The sequence below is a fragment of the Notechis scutatus genome, chromosome Z (genome assembly GCF_049901735.1).
Source record: "Notechis scutatus isolate UNSWTSFEM ecotype Mainland chromosome Z, rNotScu1.2, whole genome shotgun sequence".
In the NCBI taxonomy this organism is placed as follows: Eukaryota; Metazoa; Chordata; class Lepidosauria; order Squamata; family Elapidae; genus Notechis; species Notechis scutatus.
In genome coordinates this window covers 7080252-7105365 of record NC_142025.1, presented here as the reverse complement: position 1 = coordinate 7105365, position 25114 = coordinate 7080252, and the positions used below count along the sequence as shown (strand labels likewise).

Sequence of the window (25114 nt, the reverse complement as noted above, 5' to 3'; positions counted from 1 at the left end):
ACTTGCCAACTGGCATATATTGAGGATGACTGCAGTGACCCAGGTTCACCTGGCGGTCATTTGCAACCTTCCCAGCCGGCTTCTGGCAAGCAAAGTCAATAAGGGGATCTGGTTTCACTTAATGACAGCATGGTTCATTTAACCACCAAATTTGCTTTAACAGCCATAATAAAATGTTCGTAAAATTGGGTCTGATTCACTGAACAACTGCCTTGCTTACGTGGAAATTCTGGTCCAATTCTGATGGTACACCCATACATGTAAGTTGCAAGTTTGCATTAATAATGTTGTGTTTTGTGTCTTTCGCCCTCCTGTGGATGCTTAGGGTAATATAGGAAGCTGGCAGAGAACCAGTTTTGTCTAATGATTAAAGCATTGGGCTAAAAACTGGGGGAAGTCGCCAGTTCTAATCCCACCTTGGACATGAAAGCCAGCTGGGTGACTTTGAGCCAGCCTCTCTCTCAGAGCCCTCACAGGTTTGTTACTGTGGGGAAAATAGGAGCAGGGAATAGGTTTGCTGCCTTATTTATAAAAACAAACATGTGACAAAAGTAAACATGTCACTTTCTCTAAAGATCGTAGACGTTAGTAAACCCAGCATTTCAAAATTGAGGCAAATTACCAGCCGGAGTCAGGTTCTTGTGAAAGGGAAGGCCATATAAATATAAGTTTCAAGGGAATCCAAAGTTGCTTTTTCAGGAGGCAACTGGACTTTCTTGTTATTTCTTTTTCTTTTGAAGACGTTTCACTTCTCATCTAAGAAGCTTCTTCAGCTCTGACTGGATGGTGGGGAATGGAATCCAGTCAGAGCTGAAGAAGCTTCTTGTTTGAGAAGCGAAACATTTTCAAAAGAAAAATAAAAAAAAACAAAGCCCAGTGGCCTCCTGAAAAAAAAAACCCCACCTTTGGGACAACCACGACCTGGATGACTGTGAATCGCTACAGATTCAAGGGAGAAATTTCGGAGACATTTTCTTTGTCTCAGACACACACATACACTCTCTCTCCACCCCCCACCTCCCTCTCTTTCTCTCTGTCTCACACACACACACACACACACACACACTCATTCTTTTCTGCATTTTCAAGACAGTCTTTGTTCCTGCTAGTATTTTTCAGCTTTTCAAAACACTGTAGCCGTGATAAATGTGTTTTTTATTGGTTAGAAGTGCATTAGCAAGACTGCTTAGAAAAGGAAAAGTATTTCAATTCCACACACAATAGATTTACAATAGTATTAAAAAAGGAAGGAAATAAAAACTCCATAAAACTGCTCTACACACGAATCCTTATTTCTAGTGAGAAAATGCCAGGACTAATCTTATTGGGATTCTACTCAAGGGCTGCTCTACTGAGATCATTTGCTGTTTTTTAAAAAAATTCTATTGTTGTGAAGGGATGCAAAATGGATTTTATTCAAGCTATGATTTAAATAAAAAAAATTTACATCAACATATTTATATGCTGAAGTGTTCTACAAAAATATTTCTGTAAATATTTCTGCTCTACAACTGACAATACTGTTCAGTGGTGGCTTTAGATCGCAGTTAAATAGACTTATTTTTGCATGCCAACGTTTCAAAACTATGCAGCTAATTAAGGCATCTTGAAAAATATAAGAAAGCGACCTAACCTTAAGATCTGGATTGGGACTAAATTAGTTTCAGTTAAGTTAGCTGAGTTCTTGAGTTCCACGAGACTTAAAAGCAACTAACTCTGCCTGATCCAGCCCCAAAGACCCTGAAATACATAACTGGAGGTGCAGCCTCTCAAACTCTTTGTCTCTACTTGGAAGGGATTTGCAGGTGTCTTATATAGGACAGGTACTCATTAATGACAACTTCCTCTTCTTCCAAAGTTAAGTCCAAGTAATCTTCTTCATGTTCTGGAATATCTTCTAAGATTTCACTGACAGCATCCACTTCCATGTCTTCATCGGTCGAAGCCCCAGATGTGCCTACAAATACACGAGAAACGAAAAGTTCACGGAGTTCAGTTCAGTTCCCGGGCTCTTTTAATCCAGCCTCGCCACAGAGGGCATCTTCCAGGAGCGGACGGGGGTTGGTCAGTGAGAGATTGCACCATCATTTCTTACCTCCTCTGTGAAATAAGGGGCTCAATCAAACTAGAAAATATTGGCTCAAGATTTAAGACTGTTCCTAGTTTTGATGAAAATCAGTGGAAAATGGAAACACCGGTAGTCCTCCACTTACTCCTTTAGTGACCGTTCAAAGTTACAATAGCACTGAAAAAAGGTGACTTATGCCTCTTTTTTCACACTTACGACCATTGCAGCAAATGTAATCAGAATTCAGATGCTTGGCAACTGACTCGCATTTATGACAGTTGCAGTGACTTTTGGACAAGCAAAATCAATGGGGAAGCCAGAATCATTTCACAGTCATGCTACTATTTCAACAATTACAGTGAAACAAATGTGGCACGAAAGGTCGTAAAATGAGGCAAAACTCACTTTACTCTCTCACTTAGCAACAGAAATTTTTAGCTCATTTATGGTCATAAGCTGGGAACTGTTTGTATAGGTAATCCTCAAGTTATGCTGTAATTGAGCCCTGCAATTATGGTAGCAGTTGTGACGGTTGTAAAAAGGGTCACCCGGTGACTGGACCCAATTTTACAACCTTTTTACATGGCAGTCATTAAGTGAATGTGGGAATTAAAGTTAACCCATTATTGGGGCTGGGCTGAGGGTTACTGGCCCAGATGATTTTCCTGTCTCAGATGACAACACAATCCAGTTTCTATCCTGGTGCCTTAACCACTAGACCAGGGTTCCCAAACTTGGCCACTTTAAGACTTGTGGACTTCAGCTCCCAGAATTCCTCAGCCAGCTATGCTATGCTGGCTGAGGAATTCTGGGAGTTGAAGTCCAAAAGTCTTAAAAGTGGCCAAGTTTGGGAACCCTACACTAGACCAAATTCACTTCACGTTAAAGTCCAAGTCACCAACGCGTGGCCTCTCTGCAGCACGTGGAAAGGCCAGTTCTTCCACCAACCCCACCTTCAACTGCTACACGACGTGAAGAACCTTCCCGCCTCTCCTGGTTCGCTGCCTCAGTGTGTCCCGTAGGCTTTCTGTCCATCCCTGAACTGGGCCTTTTACCTGCAGAGTCCGTGGGAGAGTCTTTGGATGAGCTGGATTCATTGGACGTGGTGGTGCTGTCCGAAGGGGTCTGTAAATCAGCAGGGAGGGACCCCCCATAATGAAGAAGGGTCTGCACGGCCAGCTGAACGTTGCCTCGGAATATTTTTAGAGCTTGCTCCACAATGCCAGGATTAAAGCCCATGTATACCAGCTGGGTGAAAACATACATTAAGTCACATTTTAATCTCCTTCCAAGAAATTTAGCATTGGCATCTTTCTCTCAGAAGAGACCTACTTCCTAATACGAGATGGAAGATGAAGAAAGCCCTTTAGAACTTCAGAGAGCGATGGAAATGTTAAGGTTGAACACGAACACAACAGATTCCAAGCCCTTCCCAACAGGCAGAATCCCAGATTCTCAGCAATGCCCGTCCTGACTGGGGAATTCTGGGGAATTGAAGTACACACGGTGCACGAAACCCAGCTCTGAGACCCATAGCAATAGCACTAAGACTTATATACAGCTTCATGTGCTTTCCGGCCCTCTCTAAGCGGTTTACGGAGTCAGCGCATTGCCCGCAATAATCTGGGTCCTCATTTTACCCACCTCGGAAGGAAGGAAGGCTGAGTCAACCTTGAGTCTATCAGGATCGAACTCCTGGCAGTAGGCAGAGTTAGCCTGCTGTGTTCTAACCACCATGCCATCTGATTCTGGCACTATACTGGAGACAATTTGAGAATCCATAGAGAGTCCTTGCTTATCGATTGCCTTGTTTAGTGACTGTTTGAAGTTACAATTGTGTAAAAAAAAATCCCTCTGCTTTGCGATCAATCACTGCATTTATGTCGATCACAGTGTCCCATGTTTATGCTATTTGAAGGCTTCTCAACCAATTTGCGACAAACTTCCACGGAGAACATGGAAGCAAAATCGAAAGTCACAATCTTGTGATGTTTCACTTAATGACCACAATGAGTTGTTTAGTGCCCAAGTAGGAAATGATGCTGTAAGTCCATCATTGTCATTGATTTATCCATTTAATGATTGCAGTGCTTAACTATTATCTATCTTAATTGGGCTGCTAAGGGAGGATTACATATATACACCTTCCTTCCTTCCCTCCTCCTTCTCATCATCCATCCATCCATCCATCCATGCAGATTAAGGTGTGAACTTATATTCCAATTTGCCAATATAAAGCAATGGGTGAAAGATTATGTGGCCTTATCTGCTACTTAAAACAGGAGAGCTATGCATCTAGATGAGGGCTGTCAAATTCACAGCCTACAGCCTGGATGCGTCACACACTGACCACGCCCATGCCCAGTTTAGCAAAGGGGGAAAAAAGTTGTGATGCGTCATGTGATGCTGCTGTGCGACACAAATTTGACACCCCTGCTCTAGATAGAGCCATGCTCTCTGCAAATGGTCTGCTGTAGATAGTTTCCAATTTAGTTTCTAAATCTAAATTGGATGCAAGGTCTTAGTTTCATGCGCTCCCAATGGAACAGGGAATAATTTCAGAGGATTACTGGGCACAAAAACAGCTGGCCGATGTGAACCTACCAGCTGAACCTGGCAGCTGAAAAGAGAGACCAACAGAGCAAGATCAAGAATGTGTACCTAACAAAGGATGTTTTAAAGTACATGAGCAACTGGAATAACTGCAGAAACAGAAACAATGCCAACAAAATCACTGGTACCTGACTAAGTTGCAGAGAAGATTAAGAGAGCCACCCTGCCTCCTTTGGCTCACATTATTTTAGCATTTTTTGACATTAAAAAAAATGTGAACCAAACTATATGAAGAAAAACTGGGTTTCACCAAACAAGGAATTCTGACTAAAACCAGGACTCTTTAAAGCATTTCTTACAATATGAGTTCTTCCTTGGTTACACCGGGATTTTTTTGAGTCACAAATGCTCCCATGCACCCTACCAAGATGCTCTGAAGATGGGATGAGTAACTTGCAGCAAGTTGGAAACTGGAAATGAACAAGACCTCAAGAGAAGAACAGAATAGAAAACAGGAATTGCACATAGCACACAGGCTGCATTCCCGACTTACCTGTTCAATACTTTGCTGGGGCACCTGAAAGTCATCCCCTGGTGTAGAAGCATCATCACTTGGTAACAGCAACTGGGGATTATCAAGTATAACCTAGAGCAGAAAATGAATAATGTGAGAAACTAAACCAAGGAGAGTTATCCCAAGATAGTACAAATAGTCCTCACTTTATAGGCAGTCCTCGACTTATGACAAGTTTTATACACAGGTGCCCGGTCTTTATATTTTTCCCACAATTGTTAAACGAATCCTGCTTCCCCATTGACTTTATTGGAAACCTCCCGGAAAAGTCATAAATGACATCTGGGACACTGCAAACATTGGAAATACATGCTGGATGCCAAGCAACCAAATTTTTATAATGTGATTGTGGAGCTGCTGCAACAGTTGTAAGTAAAGGACCGGTTTTAAGTCACCTTTTTGAGTGCTGTCATAACTTTAAATGTCATTAAATGAATGGTTGTAAAGTTGAGGAGGACTCGCCTAAAGCAAGCAATGCTTTGACCTAATGAGAACAGAGGTAAGCACTAGGAGTCACCGTTACCTTCACTGCTTCTTCAATGTTCCCTTTTGACTTGTGAAGTGCCTCTCTGGCTGCTCGCTCTGAATAGCCCATACTTTTCAAAGAGTTTATGCCTTCTAACCGCTTTCTCCTTTTTGCCTTCTCCTCCCTCCGTATTTGAGCCTTCTCCTAGATGAGAACAAGAGTTGAGACATTTTTTCACTATTCAGCAAAACTGCGTTTCCACACTCAACTTTTTATCTATAGATTGGTTCTTAACTTTTTTTTTTTTTAAACAAGTTTTATTAATTTTCAAAACACACAAGTCATCATTATCCATTACATATTTAAACCTTTTTCCATTATAAATTTAACAAGTCAGATGAACTATAATTCTGTTTTAAACCATTTCCATATAAACATACAAAAACCTCTTATCCAATTTCTCTTTATTTCTCTTTACTCTTATTCAATTTTATTATTATTATTTCATCTGTTTCTTTCTGACTTAATTACCATTATTCTCATTCTATATTTCTGCAAGGTTTTATTAATTCTCCCCCAAAAAAACATATATACACAACACACAAAACATAAAAAAAATCTTTTGGAAAGTAACTTGGACCCAGGTATCTCTCTCTTCATGGACTTCAACTGTATTCATGCTCATCTTACATATCATTACTTATTTTATTTACCATTCTAAGTCTTCTATATTAACTTCTCCACATATTTCACTCTTCTTAATTCTATCTTAATTAATCATCTTAATTTGAGTCATTATATTTGTATATTTTGTCCATTCTTTATTGTACCTTTGTCTCATTCCTTATAAAAAAAGAAGTTTCTCCTGAAATCACTAATCAGAGTATGATGCCTTTCTATCTCCCCACTAAATTAATCAAGTTAATCTTTAAAATACCACCCAATACCCAATCCGATTTTGCTTGGTACATTCTATCTGAATAATACATCCAGAATAATTAAATACATAGTTAAACAATAGATCTAAATATTAAAGACAAATACTATAATAAAAATTTTATAATAACATCAATACCATAATCTTATTAAACTCTTTAATTAAAACTCAATATTCTAAACCTCCCCTCATATTATTAAATTTTAAAACCAATCATTATAAACATTTCAACATTTTAATCTCTTATCAACTCTTAAGCCATTTAAGTTTTCTATTTCTAATACAATACTACAATATCATCTTATGTACCTTGCAAAATCTCTTTGAAGAAATTATACTTTATCCTTTATCCCTAAAAAGATTCCTTTTTCCCATTTAATTTCAAAACTTTGTAGCTTTTCTCCACCTTTTCCCTTTCTTTCTTCTCCCAACAAACCTTTCTACCCCCTTCTTCTAGCCTCTGCCTTACTGGCTTCCCTTCTCTGTCGTATTCCTTTTCCTTTTGTTTACTATCCTTATATTGATTTTGCACCTTATTTTTCCCTTTCTTAAATGTTTTTTTAAATCTTAAGTCCTTTATTTCTCTTCCTTTCCCTCTTCCTTCTTTCTTGGTCGAGTTCTGAGATTTATTAAAAATGGCTTCCTCTCCTTCTTCTTCTTCTGCTGTCTTCATCTGTTGTAATGTTTGTTGATAGTTAATAAGCGCCATTTCTAAAAAAAGGAAGGCTTCTTTCAAACCAGCTTTACCATTTTTTTTGCTTGTTCATAATCTTTTCTCAGTTCCTCAATAGAAAGAGCCATTATAAATCTTTTTCTTTTCCCCTTCTTTCTTCTTACAACAACCAGAATATTCCAAAGAAAAAATAAAACAGTCCCAAAGTTATCAATCAGTCCCAACCAAGGCAGAGTTCTCACTTTCTCCTCATAGGGTAGTATCAATCAGAAAAAAAGAAAGTCCAAATCTGTTTCTTAAAATCTTATTGCAATATATTTTAGTCTTTCAATCCTTAAGGCATCTCCTCCAACAAAGTCTTAGCATACAAATATTTTTTTTTTAGTCCTCTCTTTTCCCACTCATCGCTCAAAGCCAGTTTTCACCTAAAAAAAATAGGTTTCTTAATATTCACTTTTTATTCCGTAGGAAAAGAGGGTAAGCTTTCCCTTCAGCACCATCAAACTGCCGCTTTTTTCCTCTTCTCGAAGGTATCATTCAGAAAGTCATACTTTTCAGGAATTTTGTTAAATATGTGTTAGAGTCCTAGGAACCAAGAAAAACTTTCTCCTATTGAACACTTTCTCCACTTCCTCCTGTGCATTCTTACCCGGCTGCCAGCTTCTTTGTGGCGGCCTTTACGGACCGCCGCTGCACCGTCCTGGGAAAAGGGGGTTCTGCCGGCCGGGGAGGGGGTCTGCAACACCCCCAAACCCCTCTCCGGATCCCCCCTACCTTCAGCTGCCCCTGCAGGGCAGCCTAGCTCCGTACCCGTCCGGATCGGAGCCCCAAAAACGGCTAGCGCGGCAGGGATCGCGCAGCTTCGCGAATCCCTACTGCTCGCGAAGCCGACAAACCGGAAGTCCAGATTGGTTCTTAACTTTGAATGCATTCCTTCCCTCCTTTCGACTATGTGTCAGATCACAAAGTCATAATCTTAAAATCGTTGCCAATTTCTAGCGACCACAGCGATAAAAAGATTTTTCTCCATTTACCCCTAACCGGGTTTTTCAACAGTGTGCTCATAGCACTATTTTATCTAAACGCTGATTCACGTATCAATTGTGAAATCATCTAAGAGCTTCTTCTCTAAGAATCCAGACCCCTCTGTCAAAACAACTCAGCCGTTATGTTGGAATATTTAATAGAATGTAATATTATAAAGTTTTGTTTGAGCATGTATGTTTTCATTAAAACCCAGAAACCATGTCTCGTTTTGTTTTCTTTAGGTTTGGCTGGCCTCCTTACTCCTTGCTGCTCACAGGCCTTGAATGAAGTTTATCCAGGGAAGAGAGATAACCAATAGAAGAAAATATTTTGTAGTTCAGGGATGAATTGTGGTGTCCTTGGTGTTCTCCAGCTTGATTGTTTTCTTGTGGATATCTGGAGGAAAACAACCAAGCCCAGAGAGCGCCAGATGTCTGGAGGGAGGAAAGCAATCAAGTTCAGAAAGCGCCAGATGTCTGGAAGGAAGAAAGCAACCAAGATCAGAGAGCACCAAGGACCCTGAAGGGAGAAAAGGGGTACTTTCCAGAGACAGTTTATGCTTAGATAAATGTATTCCCAGAAAAGTTAAGAGGCCTTGGTAAGAAAGGGAGGAGGAAGTCCTTTATTTGGAGTGATACTGAGATGGGAAATGGGAGGCAGGGTAAGGGAGTGTACCTGATTTTAATGTGCATTATCTGTGCTGGATAGAGGGGGCAAGCTGGCCACTCATCTATAACAGCCTACTGTCGTTGCTCTTAGGTGAAGAACAAAGAGCTTAATTTCATGCAACTTTTTTTTTTTAAATTCCAGCTCAGAAACAAACTTGGTAAGGAATAAATATTGCAAACCATTCATCTGGTGAGAAAATAGGGGGATTCATAGGTATTTCAGTGCAAACAGAGGACAAATTGGCCATTTCAAATTTGTAAGAAAACCAGAGTTCTGATGTGTGGACTTCAATTCCCAGAATTCCCCAGCCAGCTTACTGACTGGGTAATTCTGGGAGTTGAAGTCCACACACCTTAAAGCTGCAGAGATTGAGAAACATTGCACCAAATTCTTGAAATGCGAAATTTTATTAACAATGCACTATTTTCTGTACCCCAGCCTGCTATGAAATTGCATGGCATGCTTCCTGCCCCTAAAATACCCCTTTGGCACATTACCTCCCTCCTGTTGGAAATATGATTGGCAGCATGCTCCAAATGGCCATCACAAGCTCGTAGACCGAGGCGAGCCTCTTGAGCAGAGAAACCCAGAAGTAACAAGCTATCGACCTTTTCTGGGTCTATGACCAGTTCTTGGAATAAGCTATGTGCCTGCAAAGAGAGAGAGAGGGAGAGAGAGAAACAAACAAACAAGAAGAGTGAATTACAGAAATTGGTTGCTGTTTAGAAGTGCAGTGGTGAAAACATCATGCATTATAGTGCTGATCTACTGTACTCAAGGAGTCATAATCCAAGGAATCCCATGGGTAGATTTAAAATTTTAGGAAAGGATTTTAAACCTGGATAGGAACACAATAACTCACTCTTTGAAGACATTCGGCAGCTTCTTTTTCTTTGCCATTGTGATAATGGCTTATGCCTTCAAGCAGGTAGAGCCTCAAAAATAAAGCTTTCTCTCTCCCAGAGCTCCCCTGAAGAAAAGGGAATATTTACAAAGGGTCAACATGCATGGGACATCTCGCAAATCATGTAAATGAGGATATTTATTAGTAAATTTACATATGTTGCCCATCTCACAACCCAAAGTTACTCTGGACTAGCTTTCAACGTGACTAACCCCCCCCCCCCGCCCGAAATATAAAAACACTGAAGTTCTTTTTCATGTACTTAATATTCATTCAATGGATCGGAGGATGGGGGCTCATTAAACACACGTAACCAGCCTACTTTTATGGTGACCAGCCTTTCATGGTGCTCTCCGTAACACTTTCTGAAGCAGTCATGGGCGGCCAAGAGCTTTTTCTCGGCATCGTCAAGGCACTCCAGCTGGCCCAAGTGGAAATAGCACCAGACGATGTCCAGTTGCAGCACAGCATAATTATCAACAGTGGTGAGGAGTTCTGAGACACATTCACTGAAAAGCAGAACATATTGGACACAGGTGCTGTGGAGCTGTTGAAATGCAGGTGGAAATTAAGAGGTACTAGGGGGTGTGCAAAAGAGTTAGTCCTTGGCTTACAACAGTTCATTTAATGACCGTTCAAAATGACAATGGCCTAAATAAAATAAAAATGTGGCTGGCTGCTAGCATGATTATGATGACTGCAGTGTCACAGGATCACATGACCGTCATTTGTAACTTTGCAAGATACCTTCTGACGAGTAAAGTCAATGGGGAAGCCGGATTTGCTTAATGGCCAAGTGGTTCATTTAACAACTGCCATGATTTGCTTTACAATTGTGGCAAAGAACATAAGAACAGGTGTGACTTGATTTTAAGTGCCTTGCTCGGCAACGGAAATTTGTCTCCCAATTGTGATTATAAGCCAAGGACTATTGGTACAGCCACACATCATATCAGGGATCTCGTAAGCCAGGCGAATAACGACAGGATCCTGTACTGAACATCTGCAGGGCAGGATGAGTGAAAAAGAATGACAGCAACGAAATCCCCAAAGAAGGGTATGGAGCAGCAATGCCACCCAAGACACAGTGAACAGCCAAAATATAGACGAGGGAAGTGCGGAATATGCCCAACTCCGAAAGAAACACCAGTGTGTCAGCTCCTTTCTTTCTGAGCCACAACAACACAACTTTACAGAAGTCTCAGGTACCTCCAGGCAAACTGGCTAGAATGGAAACGGATCCCAAGGCTGTTAGGAGGAGCTGAACTGGTTTCAGTCAGGGATGCTTAGAGGGTGGATCTTTGAAGTCTTTCCCACAGCTTCTCTGGAACTTTATGCTTATATTTTGAGTTTGTGAGGTTCACGTTTGGGCTGGGAAAGAGATCAATATGCAACCTTGTTATGCCCTTATCTCCAGACTCGCTAGCACAAGACATCTCTTTCTGTTTCTGAGTACAGATAGCCTTTGAGTTACAACTGCAACGGAGCCTGGTAATTATGGTTGCCAGTTGTGACAGTTGTAAAGTGGGTCACCATGTGACTGGGCCTGACTTCACAACCTTTTCTGTAGTGGTGTTCAAGCGAACCTACTGCTGCCTAGGAGTCAGTTTTTGCCAGGAGCCAAAAGTAAAAAATGGCTTCCGGCAAAACTGTCATCATCACAGTCAACTAACTATGGGGCACCATAAAGGAGAGCTGGTTGCTGAGTGGTCAAATTGCAACCAGGATATTGTTTGGAACCTGAGTCGTTAAGTAGCTTTTGTAACTTCGGATGGCCATTAAGTAAATCGAGGACTACCTGTACTGTGTTACCACATTCTGGGATTGTTGGTTCAGTGACAATGTTGCCAACACAGTTGAGGTCAAGGCTAGCTTTTAAAGCTCCTTTCTATTGTTGTGGGCTAAGCACATTTGGAAATGACAAGAAGAGAAGCGAAATGTTTTCGGCCCATTTTAACAAGTACATAAAATTGCTAGGTGAAGAAGCACTGTAATTACTGCTGAAAGAAGTTTTGCAAAAGGAAAGCGAGATTTCTTTCTTTCTTTCTTTTTTTTTACCAAAAGAGCTTGTCTGCATCCAACAGGTACGGCAAGGCCACAGCATATTCTTTTTTTTTGAGGAAAGCTCTGCCCTTTTCATGGTACCCCATGGCAATTAAAAGAGCCTGCAAAAACAAGGAGGAGGCGAAGAATCCTTTTACTCATAACAAAGCTTAACAGTGAAATTGTTTTTCAAACAAAACAGCCTTGGCTGCCAAGCAGGGTGGGGGAGATGGGCTGGCAGAACAGGGCACAGCTTTTGTAGAGTTCGTGCTTACTTTTTTGGCTTGGGGAGGAATCTGGATAGTTCTTCCAGTCTGGTTTGCTATGTCTAGGTAAGGTGCGTTGTCTGGGTCGAAAGAATTTTCTATAAAAGAGCATGTGCACAGAAAAAAACCAACACGTTTCAATAAGCTTGACTTATTTTTAAATAAAAAAAAAAGTGAAACAACCTAAATTTTGAGGGTCACACAGACCTTTCCCCCCAATATTTTAATGAAGATACTGGAGATCCCCCCCAACGTTATAATCAACGTTTAATGTGGCAGAAAAGATACAATTTTACAAGTACAGCATTTTTAGTGAAAATGATTTGAAAATCTTGCTTTATTTAACCTCAGTCTTGGAGGGTTGTGCCAGCAAACTGCTCAAAGGGATAGGGCGGCCATCAGCCTGATAACAGATGAGCAGTCACACAAATTTACATGCTGATTCTGGATCAGTCACTTTCCCTCAGCTCGATCTACCTGACTGGGTGGTTGTTGTAGCCAAAAAAAAAAAAAAAAAGGTCTGGTACTGAACTTGAACAGAAGTGCACGTCCAATGCTAATTACTACTAAATTGGAAGGAATATAAGAAGGTCAAATCAAGGGAAAGACCAAGAAAATCATGGCTGGATGGAGTGACAAGAAATTTAAAGGAAAAAAGGTGGCATGAAAAGCGTTGGACGGTCTGAAGGAAAGAAGAAGGGCCTCCCTCCTCTCTCTCTTTGTGTGTATCGTACTCGTAGTAGTCTGGGACTTAAGGAAAGAGTTTCTTTACCTCTTTCAGCAAGTATTTCTAGCCCCCTTTTTGTCCTCTGCATCCTTTGATGGATCTCTTTCTTCTTTAAGGCCTCTTGTTCATACTGTATCTCTTCTTCACGCATTTTTCTTCTGGCTTCTTCTTCACTCAGCTTCAGCTCAAGCACCATCACTTTGACATTGTGGGTGACTCCCTGCTCTTCTAGTGTCTTTCCTGAAAAATGGAAACCAATTGATGTTTCGGGTGAAATCAGCAGGAGGACTCTCTGAAGTAGAAACTCCATAGTGCATAGCTGTAGGAGCAGCTCTACTCAGAAGAGGAATAAACCATTATTCTGATAACACGTTTAGACACAAGATACATACCTAATTCCAGTTGCTTCTTGTTTATAATTACTTTAATGCAGTTTTCTTCAAATCCGTAGGTCTGTGCTATTCTGGAAAGAAGAAGAACAGCTAGCAAAAACAATTCAACAATTCAGCTAGGTACCTTTTGAAAAAAAATAATCCTAACTTTGCAAAATTATCTCATATCAATAGTTTTTTTATTTATAACTACTTTAATGCAGTCTTTTTCAAATCAATATGTTGGTGCTATTCTGGAAAGGAGCACAAAAGTTAGGCAAAACAATTCAGCTTCATGATTATACTGCTATGTACCTTTTGGGGGGGAAAAACCCCTAATTTTTCAAAATTGTCTTTATACCGGTTGCTTCTTATTTATAATTACTTTAATGCAGTTTCAGTGGGTGGTAAAAGCATTTCAGCTTCATGATTATACAGCTATGCACTTTTTAAAAAGCTAATTTTTCAGAATTATTTTAATACATCATGATAGCAACCAAAGAGCACCATTTTGCAATCTTGATAAGGACAAGTGAAAATCCTTTCTATTTCTGAAAGGATAAAATAACAGGGTGAAGGATGATGCATTAGCCAGACTATTCCTCTTAATGACATCGAAGTCACAATTCCAGACACACTCCAAGCCCACACCATGGAATCCACTGCTCTGGAATAAACATTTTTAAAAATAAACAGTATATTTTAAAGGTATATCTTTTCGTAACACTACATCTACAGACCTAGAGTTATGACCATTTGTTTAAGAACAATTCAAAGTTGCGGTGGTTGCAGAAAAAGGGATTCATGACCCATCCTCTCTTAGGGCCATTACAGTACCCCACCCACCCCAATGAACGTAATTTGGGCCCTCACTTAATGCAGGGATCCCCAACCTTTTTGACGCCGCGCCCGGTTCCCGCGTCAGCTGGGCGCCGCGGCCCGGTTCCGGCGTCAGCTGGGCGCGCCATCTTTTGACGAAAAATCACTTCGGTGATGTCACGGAAGTGATTTTTCGTCAAAAATGCGGCGCTAGCGCTCTGGTGAGCTTTTTGGTAGAAATGGCTTTCTACCCGAAAAGCTCACTGAAGCGCTAGCGCCGCCATCTTTTTGACGAAAAATTGCTTTTTTACCAAAAAGATGGCGGCGCCCAGCAACCAGCGCCCGGTAAGGCTTGTTCCGCGGCCCGGTACCGGTCCGCGGACCGTGGTTGGGGACCCCTGACTTAATGGATTCCATTTACAACCAGTTGCAGCATCCTGTGATCACATGGCTGCAATCTGTGCTCTTCTGGGCCATGTGATGCTTTATAATGTGACTTATAATGGAAATTCCAGTCACAATTGTGGTCATAAGTGGAAGACTATCTATACCCTGAAAATCTATTTCTACATTCAAACTGAGGAACTGGTAAAATAATTTTCTTCTATGTTTATACCCTTCTGAGAACAAACATACACAAATGATCTGTATGGCATGTATGCTATGACATCATTATAGTATGCAGTTATATAAAGTAAATTACAGGAACTTTTAGCAAAGCACTTAAGTGAATGGTACTTACTGGGATCGCAGCTCTTTGCCTGTGATAACCAATTTGGTTTCCAGTATATTCTTTTGCATCTATGAAAAACAGAAAATACTGATTCATTTAAAGGTGATATAAAAGATTTGGGGTATTCAAGCATGTTGGCCTTATTTACAGAGCAGCACTGCTATATTAAAAATTCAATATTTTCATTTAGGAATTGTGGATATTGTTCTGATCAGCTTAGCAATATTCTTGAACATCAATTTGGTTTCATTCCATTCCTTCCTAACTTTTTTCATTTTTTTTTCTTTCCAATTTACATGCATTAGTAAACACAGAGCAAATAGGAATCTTGATATTCAGTCTAGTCCTATATACATACATAAGGCAAAGGAGGGGAAAGAAATAAGAAGAGAAAGAAAAGAAATTGCAATGAACAATGCAAACCCCAATTCTAGAACTAATGATTGTAATTATACCCATGAAACCTGAAAGAAAATGAGGAGAAAAAGAATTTGGCAGAACAAATCTATTCACAGGCATTCTTGAAAATCTCTTCACTTGCAGATTGTTCCTGATATTGGTCCTATTAAAGTACAAGAAGCATCAATTTCAAGTAAATACATGTACTTTGTCTTTAAAAATTCAATACTGATAATCTTTGATTTATGGCCACAATTGGGACCAAAATTTTGTGTTGCTATACAAGGAAGTTGTTCAGTGAGTCACACCCATTTTTATAACCTTGTTTGCCAGGGCTGTTAAATGAATCACCGCAGTTGTTAAGTAATCAGGTAGTTGTTGACCTAATCCAGTATACCCCATTGACTTTGCTTGTTGGAAGCTTACCAGTGGTGATCATGTGACTCTGGAATGCTACCTGCAACTGTTGTAAATACATGATTGTGAGGATGTCACTGAAACAGCTCTGGTTTCCCAGCAGCAATAGCAGGAGCAACAACACACCATCATGTTGGCTACACACACCATCATGTTGGCCTAACTAAAAAAAGCACTTGGATTGTTTTCCTGCCATCGTTAAGTACAGGAACATTTTTATGGACAGCGTTTTTAATGAACCACTGAAATAAATGTACGCCATAATAGTGAAGATAGCGCCATGCTTTATTCCCATTAAACGAGCATTCTTTTTAATGTGAGGGCTGGTGAAGTTTTCAGTCTTAGCCAGACATTGTTGCCAAACGCATTTCATTGCTTTTATTCAATAATTTCATCTGGAGCTATTTTCCTCTAATCAGTTGCCTTTTACAATCCTGGGAGGATGAATTAGGTTTTATTAGTGTTTCCACAACATGTTTATCTATTATTACCTTAATCACTGCTGAGACAATTGACTAAGTTTTACGGTAAACACAATCACATCAGCTGGGTTTGCCTAACACACATTAGGTTAAAACGTAGACAGACATTTTCTGCTTCAGTGTGTAATGAGAACAGAACTAACATTTTGTCTTGAAAGTTTGCCTCCTCTGGGCTTATGAAAAAAAGACAATTCAAGGGGATTCCTACCCTATTCTCTTATGCACAAATAAACTAAACAGTCTCCATTTTTCTGGAGAAGGTGGAAGGAAAGAGATGACCAGAAGCAAGATGACTAGGGTCAAGTTACAGTAGCAAAGGGGGCACCGTTGGAACAGCTGAAGGGCCAGGTTGAGGAGAAACACCAACTTGATAGCATATAACCAATCAATGCAAAGTATCCCCTCTCTTGAAAAGTCTATAATGTTGGGATAGGAAGGAAAGAGAAGATGAAGTTGACCAGCAGCAAAGTGGATGGACTCAGTTAAGAGTGGTGATGGGGATGTTGGAAGAGCTAAAGGACACTGTCAAAGAGAAAAGTCTATCTATAAAACTACTAAGAATCAACAGTGGCCTAATGACGCGTAACTAATCAATGGTATCATTTATTCGTATAGAAATGAATTATAAGTAGTCCTCAAGTTACAACCACAAGGCAGCCCACCCAATTTTACATTTTTTTTAATGGTGGTCCTTAAGTGAACATAGTGATTGTGAGTAAATCTATTGTTTGTTATAGGCACCATTTTGCTAAAAAAAACTGCAAGTGACTGGTTTTGAGCAAAACTGTCATAAAACAATGGCCATATGACTGGTGGTGGGGATGCGACCATCAGAATTGTGAATCCGGCTGATAAGTCGTAACTTTGAATGGTAGCTAAGCAACCAGTTGCAAGTCAAGGACCACCTGTATTATTGCTCAATATTTGACAAAAATGCACAGGCCTCATGCACATTTGACAGACTTTCTTCAGATAACAGGAAGCAGCTGCTTACTTTACCCATCCTTGAAGGTAAAGCTACTTCAAGGGTTGCCACGCCCGTTGATTTATAAGCTTCATTCCCCACTCCTCTCTCCACAGCTTTGCAGCGTATTTCTTCCAGGAGAGCTTCTATTTCATTGCCATTGTAATTGAGCCTGGCTGAATATTGCCGGGTGAGATCCTAGGGCAATAAAAAGGAATCTGCTAAGAATACAAAACTCCATAAAAATCCATGACGCAACAGGAGTGACTTGCTAGCTTACCTTCAGCTCCTCTCCAGCTTCTTTGTTGCTGTTGGTGTATGGAGGCTTCCATAGCTGAATTTTGTCTTCACGCAAGTAATTTTTCAGCTTCGCTAAAAGATATTTGTTCTGTGCCATCCTGGCATTAAAAAACAAAACAAAAGGAAAACATCAATCTTGGTGTGAGCCTAGTTCATATACGGGTAGCCAACTTACAACCACTCGTTTAGCAACTTTTTGAAGATACTATGGCATTAAAAAAGGAACTCACAACTGGCCCTTGCACAAAGGATTGTTACAGCATCCCCCATGGTTGTGTGATTAAAATTTAGGCGTATGGCAATTGGCATGTGTGTCTACAGCATTCTCTGAAGCTTCCCTGGACAAGCAAAATCAACAAGGAAAAACAAATTTGCTCAACAACCATGTGATTCACTTAACAATTGTGGCAAAAAGGCCATAAAATCAGGTGCGGTTCACTTAACAACCATCTTGCTTAGCAACAGAAATTCTGATCCCAATTGTGGTAGTAAAAGGAGGATTATTTTATAACATTTCTATCAAAGGAACATGCATCCCACTATATTTATTTTTATACGTGTACATACAGTTTCCAAAAACCTCTTGATGGTAAGTGAATAATTCAAAACTACTATCCCGTGACTTCTCTTTCATGTGTTCAGAAACAAGTTTACTTTTATGTGAAAATTCACACACTGTGGAGAATTGTAAAAATCCTCCTAGCATCCCACTATCCTGACCCACAGATAATAAGGACTTTCTGCTCATAAGATAAACTAGAGGGAACTGAGTAGCAAGCAGCCTGTCAATAGGAAGCGCGTTGGTGAATAATGTATCATGGTTTTTTTAATTTATTTGCTCATGGAGTTGTCCTCATTTTGCAAGCGGCAACTGGCAGGGTACAATCATAAAAACTCACCCTCTGAAAGAAGCTAACGTATGTGCCCACTAGAGATGGGTGCTGAATCCAAGGGTAAAGAATTCATGCTTTCCTTAAGGGGACACATTTTTTAAATTTCATAAATCTAATCAAACTAAAATCTTAGCAGTTTTTTATAAAGCTAGTTCAAATGTGTACAGTGAAAGTTTGTAGCTCAACTGAAATATTATTTAGTTTTGGTGCCTTTGAGTCAGTTTTTGACTCCTGATGACTGCCTGATATGTCCCTGAAGTTTTTTCTTGGCAATGTTTTTGTGGTTTGCCTCCCTCCTTCCTGGGGCCGAGAGAGAGAGGAAGTGGCCCAAGGTCATCCAGCTGGCTTTGTGTCTAAGACGGGACTAAAACTTGGCTTCAAGCACTGATGGTTGAGGAATTCTGGGAGCTGAAATTTAAATTTAAATTACAAATAATCAGAGTTCAGGCATCTTAAAGCCACCAGGGTTGAGAAACCCTGCACTACCCCAAACTGGGTTTCTAGAATGAAATACTGGAATAATGCTACATTTATCAAATTTTGTACATTGCATTTTCATCTGCAGAATCAACAGGTGACACTTTGCAATGCCAAAGTCCAGGAGGGCAGTCCAAGAAATCCCTGGAGATTAAAAAACCCGTTAAAAGCCAGCTGAAAAGTTCACATAAAGAACAAAACAGAAGTTTTATGGGCAAACCTCTCAAGCCATTTTTTTCCAGAAAAATTTAGTCCTCATGAAAAAAATAAAAATAAATCTGAGGACTGCAGCTGTCACTACAACTCTGCCATTTCTGGTCTTCTGCATTTTACTCTCTGCCAACAATCCCAGTATGATCCAAGTGGATGCCATGTTTTACAGATGTAGCCAATAAAGCCAGCCAACATTTCTGTTGTTTTGGAGTTGAGACGCAAGAAGGAAGCCAGAGAAAAGCACTGACTGGTCCTTTTGCAGAGACTCTCCCAATCACCATGTGGGAGACCAGAAGGTCAGCAGCTTAGCTTCCTTTCGCGTTACCCATCCCACCAACTCTATGATCCTCCTGCCCAGCTTTGCCATTATTCTTTCAGCCAGATCAGGAAATGGGAAGGCATCCCTCGAGCCAGGCAGATCTCCCAAGCAGCTGACTGAGGAAAGGAAGCCACCTTAAAGGGCAAACTTAATGGAAGGAGAAGAAGGAAAGGATACAGAGGATGGTTTCTGGAATTCTTTCCAGCGCTTAATAGCAGCTTTATTCTGGACCACATGACTGGAAGGGAGAAAGAGAGGCAGGAGACTTGTAACAGATCACAATGATCATCACCATCATCATCAATAATTCTGATGATGGGAGACGGTTATTTGTCCCAGTGATGATTCAATTATGCAGGACTGGTAGAATATTGGAGAGAATAATATATTATTTTTTCCTTTTCCACACATGCCCCCCTTGGCCTGTTTTTCCCTTACATAAGGAAAATTGTGTTATTTTACTATCATTTTGGCATCTTCTTGATCATTGCCGGACAACAAGTGAATACAGGTAGTCCTCAACATATGATCCCAATTGAGCCCAAAGTTTCTGTTGCTAAGTAAAACATTTGTTAAGTGAGTTTTGCTCCATTTTTGGGGCACAGCTGAATCTGGTCATTGATGTGGCTTGCCAAAGTTGCAAAAGGGGACCCCGTGACTTCAGGACACTGCAACCATCATAAACATGAGTCAGTTGACCAGTGTTTCAATTTTCATCATGTTACGATGCTGTAACGGTTGTGAGTGAAAAACGGCCATAAGCCACTTCTTTCACAGTGCTGCTGTAACTCCGAATGGTCACTAAATGAATTGTTGTAAGTTGAGGACTACTTGTAGCGTGGACTGCCAGACACCACAAGATTAATTCCTAGCTTTTTTTGTCCACCTTAACAAATGTTATTCTGGTCGTTTTATTATTATTTTTTCATTGTTTCACTCTAGTTACCAATATCCTCGATGCTTTTATATAAAACGGTAATGTCAGGGGAAAAAAGACCAAGGAAAAAAGACTTTGTTGTATGATGGGCAGCTATAGAAATGCCTCAAATAAATAAATAAATAAATGGTTTGATTTGGTTAAGATGCTTTGGAAGGTTTTAGTTTGTTCACTGAAACAATGCCCCGAGCAGAAACAAATTACCAAAAATTATATTGTACAGTTTACATAGGTAAGTTGGGGATGTATGGAGTGGGGGGGGGGGGAAACAAGTGACAAAAAGTGTTATTAAGGCAGTGTTTCTCAACCTTAGCCACTTTAAGATGCGTGGACTTCAACTCCCAGTTGTACTGGCTGGGGGATGCTGGGAGTTGAAGTCCAAGCGTCTTAAAGTGGCTGATTGAGAAACACTACATTAAAGGCATCACGACCCACCCCACGAAATTCCTAATGGGCGGGGTTTGTCCCGATGGCAGTGCCAGTGCAAAGGGGTGGGAGGGGGCGGGGCTTGCCTGATGTCATCACGGCGCAAGGGCGGAGCTTGCACTGTGACGTCACGACGCAAGAGCTTACCTTTTTGCTGTGGCGTCACGTATCTACTTATATGGACATGATACGCAACCTCGCGGGGGGGGGGTAGGAAGACACGCCTGTCTCTTCCCACGGCCCCAGCCCCTGTCCAAGAGGGCAGATCTTGAAGTCCAGCTCACCTAGAGGCTCAGGTGAGACAAAGAATAAATCTGAGGGTATATAAATAAAGGGTAAATCTGAGGTAAATCCAGCCCCTCCATGAAGGATCTCCAGCCCGCTTGTCAGTCCCCTGCGCTCCCTCTCTCTCCCGTCGCTAAGAGAGAGAGACAGAGCGGGACGCCGGCCGGCCTTGAGCGATCCTCATCAGCGGCTGATTTCACCCCGTCCCTGAAGGGAGGAAGAAGACGCGAGCCTCAACCGCCCAGGACCTGTCGCCCGCGGGCGCCACACACGCCCACACTCACCTTCGCGAACTCTTCTCAGTAGCCGGCGCGCGGGGCCCTGGTGGGGTGCGTGTGTGTGGGATGGAAACTTCGAATGGTTCGTGCCGGACGTCAGAAACGAAAGCGAGAGAACGCTCCTGCGCTGACGGCGGACTCCGCCCGGGCGAGGGGGGGGCGGGGCGAAGGGGGGCACGTGACCGGCGGCCTGGAGCCCTCCCGCCGCCATTTTGGAGCCTGTCACCGAAGGTTCGAGTGGGCATGCGTGCGCGGGAGGGGCGGGCCTGGCTTTCTGACTCCTCCCTCCCTCCCTAACCGCTGCTCGGTTAGGAAACGCTTTCAAGCAGGATTTCATTCCCCCCACGATTTGCAGGAGGCTGTGGTCCTCTAGTGGCCCTCTCGGGCAGTGCAGTCCTTGAATTTGGGATAGGACTCGTTGGCGGCTCCTTTTAAAGCAGAGGGGCTCCAAACTTGACAGCTTTAAGACTTATGGACTTCAACTCCCAGAATTCCTCCTCCAGTCATGTTAGCTCAGGAATTCTGGGAGTTGAAGTCCACAAATGTTAAACGTGCCTAGTTTGAAGACCCTTGTTTTAAAGCAATAAGTCTGTGGAAATCCAGATTATGGTTGTCCCAAAGGTGCTTTTTTTATTTCAGGAGGCCACTGGACTTTTTTCTTTTGAAGACGTTTCGCTTCTCCTCCAAGAAGCTTCTTCAGCTCTGACAGGATGGTGGGGAATGGAAGGATTTTAAAGCAATAAATAGCTTCCTCAAAATAGAGCCTGGGCTGGAGGAATCCGCTCTCCCCAGTAATGTGGAAAAAGGGAGAAAGGGAAGACACCCCCCAAATCAAATAGAATACCCCCAAATAAAAACAAAAATGAATCAATGAATTCTTTATTGGCCAAGTGTGACTAGACACACAAGGAATTTGTCTTGGTGCAAATGGTCTTAGTGTACATGAAAAGATACTATTGTCAAGAATCATACTGTACAACACTTAATGATAGTCGTAGGGTACAATAAGCAATCAAATCATACTAGGAAACAATCTATAAATCATAAAGATACAAGCAACAAAGTTACAGTCATACAGTCACAAGCGGGAGGGGATGGGTGATAGGAATGATGAGAAGATTAATATCATTAATTAATAGCAATAGCAGTAGCACTTAGACTTATATATTGCTTCACAGTGCTTCACAGCCTTCTTTAAGTGGTTTTACAGAGTCAGCCCCCAACCATCTGGGTCCTCATTTTACCTACCTCGGAAGGATGGAAGGCTGAGTCAACCTTCAACTGGGGAGACTGCCAAATTGCAGGCAGCCAGCAATCAGCAGAAGTAACCTGCAGTACTGCACTCTTTTTTTTTTTTGAAAATTTTATTGATTTTTAAGAACAAACATACACAAACAAAACATAAAACATAAAAACATAAAACATCTTTTTTGAAAGCAACTTGATCCCGGGTTACATCTCTTCATACAGACACAAATTCAAGTTCATGCTCATTTTTATATACCATTCCATATCTCATTACCATTCTACATTTTCTATATAGCTTCTCCCCTCTTTTAACTTTCTTAATTTTATTTTATTTCATCTCGATTCAAATCATTATACTTATATTCTTTCTCTGTCCTGTTTCAGCTGTCTATTATCTTTTCTCATTAAACAAAATTTCTCCTGTAATCACTGATTGGAGTATGATGCCTTTATATCTTTCCCCTAAAATTATAACACTTAATATGATACATAACTTCTGTTTGGATTCTGCTTGGTACATTCTAAAACTACACACTGTATTTAAAAAAAAAAGTATATAATATGATTAAAGCAACAATCCATACCAATTCAATTCTATTGTTAATATTAATATTCATTTAGCTCTTCAACATTTTACACATTTCTTTTCAAATAGGTATCATACTTCTATGGGAACACTTAAAAACTTTCCATAATTACTTCCCCCCCACTTCACTTATATTTTATAAAACATAGAATAATTAAAATGTTCCCATTCCTTCCTAGTTCAATTCTCTCATTTATTTCATTTCATTTATTTTGTTCACAAAAGTTTCACTGAATTACACTGACTATTTTATCCCACTTTTTAATCATACGTTGTTTCCAATTTTCTAACATTATTTCTAATACAAATATAACAATACAATCTTATGTACCTTTGCAGAATCACTTTTTCAGTTAAATTTTCACCCATTATCTCTGAATAAGTCCTGTTTCTTTACATCTTGCTCCAAACCTCTGTAACTTCTCTTTCCTTCCTTCCTCCCTTGCTTCTCTCTCCCCCTTTCCCTTGTCTCTCCACCTCCATTTCCCTCTTCTGTGTTCCCCTTTTCTGTTGCTTTCTAACATATCCACTTTTCATATTATTTTTCCCTTTTTTGGCTGTTTTTTTAGGTCTTAAATTCTCCACTCTCTTTCCCTCCTTTCCCCTTTCTTCCCCAGATAAAGTTACTTGTTCATCAAAGATGGCTTCTTCTTTGTCCCAATCTTCTTGTTGCGCAGTCTTTTCTTGTAGCTTCTCGTAGGTACAGATCGCCATTTCTAAAAATTGAAAAACGGAGCCAGAAGAGCCCTTCCTTCTTGTTCCTCTTCTTTATATTTTTAAATTCCATTTTCAGTTCATCCACAAGTGATGCCATTGTAGAATTTTTTTAAACAACCACCCAATTGTTTTTAGTCATTCAGACATAATTTTCAAAAGTCCCACAGTCACCAAGCAATCCAAATACACCCAAGCTGTTTCTTTTAGCACTTTCTTCTTTTTTCACTTTCTCTTCCTGGGGTTACTATTTAGTTGCAAAGTTCCAGTTAAAATGTATCTTTTAGAAGTCTTGTTTAGATTTAATTTTAAATTCTTTTGAATTCCAGGCAGGCTCCTCCTTCCAAATCCTGCTTTATTCTTTTCCTCTCCCTTCCCACTTATAGCAAAAAAAGGATTTTTTAATATTCAGAAATCTTTATTGTCCCCTTGGCGTTTAATTATATTTCCAGTTTAATTACCTATTGGTGCCAAAGCGGGTTTTTCCGATTTCTCATTCATCTGTCTTCGCTGTCACCATAAGGAAGGAGAATGAAAGAAAAAAACTTTCCCTTTTCACTTTCATTCGATGCTTCCGAATCTTCTTTGGGAGCGATGTATCTTTTATAAATTTTTAATTCCAGGATACCTTGGTTGTTGCTTCTTATCCCGGTCAGCCAAAACTTTCACTTCTTAACTTCCTCCTGCACTTTCCGGATGAGTGCTTCTTTGAGGCGGCCATTTCTGACCGCCGCTCTTACTGCCTTCGGGAAAGGGAGTTTAGCCAGCTGAGGAGGAAAGATGCGGCTTTCCTCGACGCTGCTGGAATCTCCCCTCTCTTCACCACCTCTACGGAGTGGCTTAGCCCCAAAGCCAAACTGGCTCGGGGCGCTCCAGCGGCGAGCCCAGGCAGAAACCGTGCACGATTGCGGATTCCTGCCTACCGCCGAAGCCCTGCAAACCGGAAGTCCCCACACTCTAACCATTACACCACCATGGCTCAAAAAGACCCACAAACAAAGTTTGTTTGTTTATTTGTTTGGAGACTGGCTTGTTCCTGGGGATATGGGGTGCTCCTTCTTGCAACTTGATCCTGGTGAGATCTTGCAGCCCTTCCAGGTTTGCCTTTGAAATCTCTTGGGTTGTTTTTCATCTCCATCCCTTAATCCTGCCCTCAAGCTTCTTGACCTAGCCAATTTCCTCACCTTTCATTGCATGCCTAAAATCAATCCCTGCTCACTAATCATCATCTCAAGGGAGTCATCATTTCCATTGGTCCAGAATAGATTGGGTCTTGCAGGAACCATCAATGTGCATCTTAGTAGATAGAGTCACTTAGCAGGAATAAAGAAGAGGTCTACCACTGAC

The 25114-nt window shown here is 40.8% G+C and overlaps 1 protein-coding gene across 8 annotated transcripts; it reads right to left on the bottom strand.

The window, feature by feature from the left end:
• Positions 1 to 1138: 1138 nt before the first annotated feature.
• Positions 1139 to 21372, bottom strand: NUB1 (negative regulator of ubiquitin like proteins 1). Of its 8 annotated transcripts, none has more exons than XM_087946404.1 (17): positions 21226 to 21345; positions 20804 to 20940; positions 17622 to 17729; positions 17372 to 17489; positions 17122 to 17289; positions 14839 to 14897; positions 13299 to 13369; positions 12952 to 13146; positions 12189 to 12277; positions 11929 to 12035; positions 10193 to 10379; positions 9829 to 9936; positions 9464 to 9616; positions 5719 to 5865; positions 5175 to 5267; positions 3124 to 3316; positions 1139 to 1957 (listed from the first exon to the last, which is right to left on the bottom strand). In XM_087946404.1, exons 4-17 carry the CDS (start codon positions 17486 to 17488, stop codon positions 1785 to 1787), a joined length of 1860 nt encoding a protein of 619 aa, XP_087802530.1. In that variant the 5' UTR covers position 17489; positions 17622 to 17729; positions 20804 to 20940; positions 21226 to 21345; the 3' UTR covers positions 1139 to 1784. The 8 variants fall into 8 exon arrangements, with proteins under 8 accessions (XP_087802530.1, XP_087802533.1, XP_087802534.1 ...); XM_087946407.1 differs by having other exon boundaries at positions 20804 to 20970; positions 21226 to 21334; XM_087946408.1 differs by having other exon boundaries at positions 20804 to 20947; positions 21226 to 21334.
• Positions 21373 to 25114: the final 3742 nt, after the last annotated feature.